The sequence below is a fragment of the Haplochromis burtoni genome, unplaced genomic scaffold (genome assembly GCF_018398535.1).
Source record: "Haplochromis burtoni strain Fernald_Lab_line unplaced genomic scaffold, NCSU_Asbu1 Contig_1956, whole genome shotgun sequence".
NCBI classification, from domain to species: domain Eukaryota; kingdom Metazoa; phylum Chordata; class Actinopteri; order Cichliformes; family Cichlidae; genus Haplochromis; species Haplochromis burtoni.
Genome location: NW_024584317.1, coordinates 11,514 through 18,620, shown reverse-complemented (window position 1 = coordinate 18,620; position 7,107 = coordinate 11,514). Strand labels below are relative to the sequence as shown.

The following is a 7,107-nucleotide window of genomic DNA, read 5'->3' as shown; positions in this document are numbered from 1 at the left end:
GTACCGAACCGAAAGCACTGTATCGAACGGTTCAATATCGATACGAGTATCGTTGCACCCCAGATGTGTGTTTTCAGACTTGGTGATGATATTGATCTGAAGTGGCCTTTAGCCACTTTATGGTAAAATGTGTAACTGCCCATGAGTGGCAGTGAGTGATTCTTAAATGAAATGAAGCAAACATGTGCATGCAGGCCAAGCCCAGCAGACTCCACTGCTCTCACTGTGACGAGACCTATAGTCTTCCCCAGAATGGAGCCATCAAGCTTTACAAGGAGCTCCGGTGTCCACTGGATGACTTTGAGCTTGTGCTTTGGACTTCAGGGGCGCGGGGAAAGAGCTACCCCCTGTGCCCCTACTGCTTCAGCAACCCGCCATTCAGGGACATGAAGAAAGGTAAGGCAGAATGGGAATGTTATGTTAACCACTGCCCACCAACTATAGTTAACTAGCATGAGCCTTGAAACCCTCTAAGAATCAAACTAATCCGTAATATAATTTTCTGGTACTGGACTGATTCTTTTATATAACGCTTTTCTACTCTCCTGGAGCACTCACAGAGCTTTATACAACATGCCACATACACCTATTCACACAAGCACTTCTATACATTAAGTGCTTCCTAGGTAACAGCATCGGAGAGCAACTTGGGGTTAGTATCTTGTCCAAGGATATTTGGCATGCAGACTGGGGGAGCCAGGGATCAAACCACCATCCTTCCGATCAGTGGAAGACCTGACCTGAGCTACATTCAACCTGAAAATCATTTAATCAAGATGGACAATGCTCAACTTTAAACAATTCAAAAATACAGAGTTGCTTCTTTCTTTTAACACTAAAAGGTTAGCATAGTCAATCAGGTATGGTCAAAAAAGCCGAGAAAGACGGGGCATCAGGGAGCCACAGTGAAGGTTAGGGAACTAAGAACCAGATGTTGTAGAGAACTGGTTCCCATTATTTCAGTCTGCTTGCCCATTGATTCTGCTTATCAATTATACTTCCACTTGCATTTGCGCTGAAATCAACTGAGCTCTGAAAGTTTTTTAATAGTATTTTTTAAACCTTTGTTCACGGTATTTACACATTCACCTAAAAATGCAAGAGCTTATCGGTTCGATCCTGGGGGTGTTAGGAAGGGCATCCATGTTAAAAATGTGGCAAATAAAACATGTAGAGCCACCTGCTGTGGCAGCCCCTTGTGAGCAGCGGAAAGTAGTTTGTAAGAGTGTTTCATTTCGCAGAAATACCTTTTTGAAGATGTAGGTCCAGAGTAGGGCTGGGCCATATCATACTGTTCACGGTGATACCTGTATACTGTTGGGCAACGATAAGGAAATGAAATATTGCGATAGAATATGGGTAAAACGCGCATGCACAGTGCCTTTGTTTTCATACGCACATGGCGGAAAAAGCATGGCGGTGACAGAGAATGAGAAGGGCGAAAGCGGATCGTTGAATGAAACGGATGAACCAGAATTGGTTTGTAAAAATGCTGCAACTCCAGTGGTGTGGAAATGGTTAAGCTTTTGTCAGATACACGACAAAGCACTATTTTTGGTAGAGCATGCTAGCGGGCCGTTGTTATTCCCGTGTTTTGTTTTGTTTTTTTTAGAAAATACGGCACACTTAAAATCAATCCTTTGATTTTTCTGAAAATCAATAGTGCCCCTTATAATCCCGTTTGCCTTATGTATGAATTCTGGTTGTGTTTACTGACCTCGAAACGATTGTATGTGGTACACGGCGCTCGAAAATCTGTCAAATGTTTTAGCACGACTTTGCTAAGCTATGAAGCCACACCGCTTGATGGATTGTAGGAGTATTACGGCTACTGTGGTCAGGAGCCTCACGGAGTGATACGTACTGTGCTTCAACATAATACTACCGTATTGTGTGTGTATAACCTCTTTCTAAGTTTTGTGGATATTATACATGGTTATGCTGAGGATTTGTCGGCCAATTTCCACTGAAAATGCCTTTAACTTTAATGCACATAAAAAGCAGCTGCTTGTTTAAGTGAAAATACATTGATGGTTTGTTTGGGGTTTTTTGCACTAATAAAGTTGTGGAGTTGTAAAGTATTTTGTCTAGTGTCAATTATATCGTTATCGCAAATTTTCAAATGTATATTGTGATAAATATTTTTGGTCAAATCGCCCTGCTCTATTCCAGAGTACTTAAACTAGGTGATCTGTACTATAGTAGTAGGATTACTGCCTAGTTCTATTTAAGCATACTGTGCCCTGGTCCTCTTCTTGAGGTGGGTCTGGGGGTGGTTCAGCTGAACTCAAGCACATTACACTTATATTATCTATCCATGAAGCCAGATAACACTCACCAATTAGACTGTAGGATTGTCTTAAAGACATAAAGACCTGTATGACCTCTAATTTTCTTCTTCTAAAGTCACATAAAACTGAGGTTATTGTACTTGGCCCTAAAATCTCAGACATATATTTCTAAGATTGTACCAACACTGTCTTAACAACAGCTGCCTCTGTAAGATTGCTGTGTTAAATAGTTAATCAATGTTTTAGGCATGTTTGAGGACAGTGTGTCAACTCTTCTAGCATGCTCCAATGAAACCACAGAATCAAAGGGAGACTGAGAGAAAGTGAGGAAACTACAAGATATTTACATGCTGGTTATCCCTTCATTGGAACTGAAGTTGACTGTGTAATGAATGAATAATTGAAGAAGCTCAATACACACAACACAATACATACAATACACCCACTACTGTCTTAGGAAAAGCGACCGTTTCTTTGTGCTTTCTGGTCTCATGGGCCCCTCTGACACTGTGGCGCTGTCTGCTTTTCTCAGGTATGGGATGCAATGAATGTACCCATCCATCATGTCAGCACTCTCTCAACTCGTTGGGCATTGGACAATGTGTGGAGTGTGATAGTGGAGTTTTAGTGTTGGACCCCACATCTGGTCCAAAGTGGAGGATGGCCTGTAATAAATGCAATGTGGTGGTGCACTTCTTTGAACATGCACACAAAGTGCAGGTAAGAAAATTATTGTCTTACCTACCTATTGTCTTACTTTATTATTGTCTATTATGGACTGGCATGTATAGATGTTTTCAAACTGACCACACTCTATACTACAGTAACGTTCAACCTTTCTCACATATTCATACAGCACTTCATTCTATGCACTTACACTTTTTATTGCCGTTGCATCCTCACCTAATGCCAAGGTAGAATTGTCATTTCGTAATACCCATGTTGTTTGTCTGTGGGAGAAAGCCCATTGTAAGTACAGAGAGCATGTAACCTCCTCACAGAGAGGTCAAACTGTTTCCGTTTTTTCCATACAAGCATCTTTGATCTATAGCATTACTGAAACCGAAGAAAGTATGAAACAGTACCCCAGTTCCTTGATTTATTTATTTTCGTTAATGCTTTTTTCTCAGGTTGCTCAGGAGAGCTGTGATGTCTGTGATGCCTCTCTAGTTGCAGTGGACTTTAACAAGACTCGCACTCCTCTTCCTGCCAGTGAGACCCAACACACTGGCTGTGTTTTTTGTGATCCAGTGTTTCAGGATTTGGTGGAGCTCAAGCATGCCACCATGCGGCATTCCATGTACCGTGGTGGGGGTGGGAGAAGAGGAGGACGTGGACGTGGACGTCGTGGCAATGCTAAAAAACCTAAAGATAAAATGGCTGCCCTAGCTGCTTATTTTGTATAGTTTCTGTGTGTATATTGTCCTTTTGCATGTCATTACATGAACTGGTTTTCTTCTGATAATGAATCTAAATATGGTAAATGGCCTGTATTTGTATAGCGCTTTACTTAGTCTCTGTTGAACCCAAAGCACTTTACACTACTTTCAGTCATCCACCCATTCACACACTGGTGATGGCAAGCTACATTGTAGCCACAGCTGCCCTGGGGCGCACTGACAGAGGCGAGGCTGCCGGATACTAGCGCCACCGGGCCCTCTGACCACCACCAGTAGGCAACGGGTGAAGTGTCTTGCCCAAGGACACAACGACCGAGACTGTCGGAGCCGGGGCTCGAACCGGCAACCTTCTGATTACAACACGAACTACCAAGTCTTGAGCCCACGATCGCCCCATAAATGCACAACAAATGTTTTGGGGGTTTTTTTTAATCATTTTTTCCCATTTTGTTAAGTGCTTTGAGTGGTCAGGTAAAGTTAAAAAAACACTATATAAGAACTAGAACCATTTGTCATTGTTACTAAGCACCTAAAAGACACATGACTTTATTCTATGCACTTTTTATCTATTATTCACACTTAAAGCCACCACAACAACAATCACCTAAAGGCACTTTATATTGTTGGGAAAAGGCCCTACAATACTACAGAGTATTGTACAGAGAAAACACCACCCCTATGAGGAAATGCTTTTGGCGAAAGAAGAAAAACTCCCTTTTAAAAGGAAGAAACCTCCAGCAGAACCAGGCTGCACCAATGAGATTAACTAAATTCATCTCAATATTAATTTTAACTTTTTATAAACTGCTACTGGCATTGTAAACAGGCTAACATTTTGTCATTATTTAATCAGCATTCTCCAAAACAATTGTGAAAAAGTTTGTTATTTTACATGTAGTTTAATTACTTGATCTTCATTTAAACTATTTCACTGCAGATTTTCCTCTTTGAAGAATTTTTCACATAAAAGGAAGGTAAAATTATAGCAGTCTTACATTACTAATGTGTTTAAGTACTGCTTTTGGCAAAATGATGATACAACATGGGAACAAATTCATGACTAGGTGTAGCAGAGTAATGGCCAACCAACAGACTTAACACACATGAGACGCATTCTGCTAATTGGGGGTAATTGACTGATTCAGTGAAAGGGGTGTGTTCAAATTAATAGCAGTGTGGATTTTAGGTCATTCAATCTGTGAAGAAATGGGTGTCAATTAAGGCCCTTATTTAAGGAAGGAAGGAAGGCAGGCAGCAGCTGTTGTACCTGCTGGTTTTAGCCCTTGCTCAGTGAGTAAAATGAGTTGTTCCAGACATTGCACTGGGGGAGAAAGAACTTTAATCAAAAGTTGATTGGAGAGGGGGAAATAATTGGCTGCTCAGCTAAAAAGATTTCAAATGTTTTGAAATGGGAAAGAAAAAGGAATACTACCATCTGCCTAGATGATAGAATAACAAGAATGGCAAAGAAGCATCCAGTGATCAGCTCCAGAGAGATCAAGGAAGATATATAGATCTCCATTTACCTGTGAGTACTTTAACAATCAGAGGAGAGGGTGCCTATGTGAAGCCAAATTATTTCCAAGAAACCTTGTAAAAAGTATTGAAAAGGTTACAGTTTGCCAAAGAACACATTGACTGGCCCAAAGAGAAGTGGCACAATATTCTATGGACTGATGAAAGCAAGATTGTTCTTATTGGGTCTGAAGATTGCAGACAGTTTGTGAGACGACCCCCAAACACTGAATACAAGCCACAGTACACTGTGAAGACCGTAAAACAAGGAGGTGCAAGCATAATGGTTTGGGGATGTTTCGCATACTTTGGAGTTGGGTCCATTTATCACATAACAGGCACCATGGACCAGTTTCAGTACCTAAAAATACTGGAAGAGTATTTTTAGGTACTTGATCGAAACTTTTAACATATTTTTCAAACTAAATATAATTTGTTGGTTTGTTTTGTTTTTTGCCTTACGCAGAGAAAGAAATGCCCCTAAAATGGGTGTTTCAGCAGAACAATGACCCCAAACACACCAGCAAGCAGGTAACATCCTGGTTGCAGACCAAAAAGAGCCCAGCCCAATCCCTGGACCTCAATCTGATTGAAAATTTGTGGTGTGACCTCAAAAATTCTGTTTTTGACGCAAAACCCAAGAATACAGAAAATCTGTGGAATGTGGTCCAGTTAGCCTGGGCTGCAACTTCTGTTTGAAGGTGTCAAATGCTAGTTGACTGTAAATATTCCAGTTTGTAAATGAAAATACACACTTTTTTTTTTTGAACAACCTAATATTCTTTTTCTTCATTTTTAGTAAAAATAAAGAAAAATAATTGTTCATGATTTCATTTGAGAGTGAATTTGCATAGCACAACATGGACCTTTTCCTCTGTTTTTAATACACTGTTATGTTGTACATAACTGTACGTAGGACACCTGGGTCAAGTGATGGATTTTTTGTTAATGCTACAAACTATTTTTTTGAGGCTAAATGGAAATCTTCTAAATCAGCAAGATGTCGTTTCCTCTGCAGCTTACACATCATCTGCTTTAAGATGTGCATTAGAGAGTTATTTCCAGGATGTCAAGTACTTCAGATTTAAGGCTTTTTCAGGAGAGCGACCTTATCCAGAGTAATATGCAGTGTAAATCCTATTTAAAAAGACAATCTATTTCTGTGGGAGTAGTTCAGGTAGCTTGCTCTCCACAAAGATAATAACACTGAATTAATTATATTCTTAATCTTAGTTACAGCACTCTCAATAGGACATCTACTGGGAACTTTCCTCCCTAGATAACACCTAGCACAAACAGCAGTAACTTAAATAGAGTTGAATGCTACATCTTATCAAACAAAGTGGACAAGAAAGCAGCTCGGGGGCGATCGTGGCTCAAGAGTTGGGAGTTCGCCTTGTAATCAGAAGGTTGCTGGTTTGAGCCCCGGCTTGGACAGTCTCGGTCGTTGTGTCCTTGGGCAAGACACTTCACCCGTTGCCTACTGGTGGTGGTCAGAGGGCCCGGTGACGGCAGTGTCCGGCAGCCTCGCTTCTCAGTGCGCCCCAGGGTGGCTGTGGCTACAATGTAGCTTGCCATCACCAGTGTGTAAATGGGTGGATATGTAAAGCGCTATACAAATACAGGCCATATTTTGGCTGGCAGTAGCTCAGGAAGTAGAGCAGATCACCTATTAAATTGAAGGCTGGTGGTTTGACCCCCTATCTCCATCCTTTGGGCATGATACTAACCCCAAGTTGCTCTCCAATGCATTTGAGTGTGAATGCTAGAAGCACTTGCACAGCAAAACAAGTGCTTGTGAGAATAAGGCAAGTTGTGTAAAGTGCTGTTCTCAGAGTAGAAAAGCACAATATAAGAACAAGTCCTGAAAAAGGGGGGGGGGGGAATTAAAAGTGTGCAAA

At 41.0% G+C, this 7,107-nt stretch overlaps 1 protein-coding gene across 1 annotated transcript; it reads left to right on the top strand.

The window, feature by feature from the left end:
- The first annotated feature begins 9 nt into the window (after positions 1-9).
- LOC102309319 (DNA topoisomerase 3-beta-1) lies at positions 10-3,856 on the top strand. Its single transcript, XM_005952657.3, has 3 exons — positions 10-396; positions 2,824-3,011; positions 3,422-3,856. Exons 1-3 carry the CDS (start codon positions 183-185, stop codon positions 3,695-3,697), a joined length of 678 nt encoding a protein of 225 aa, XP_005952719.1. The 5' UTR covers positions 10-182; the 3' UTR covers positions 3,698-3,856.
- Positions 3,857-7,107: the final 3,251 nt, after the last annotated feature.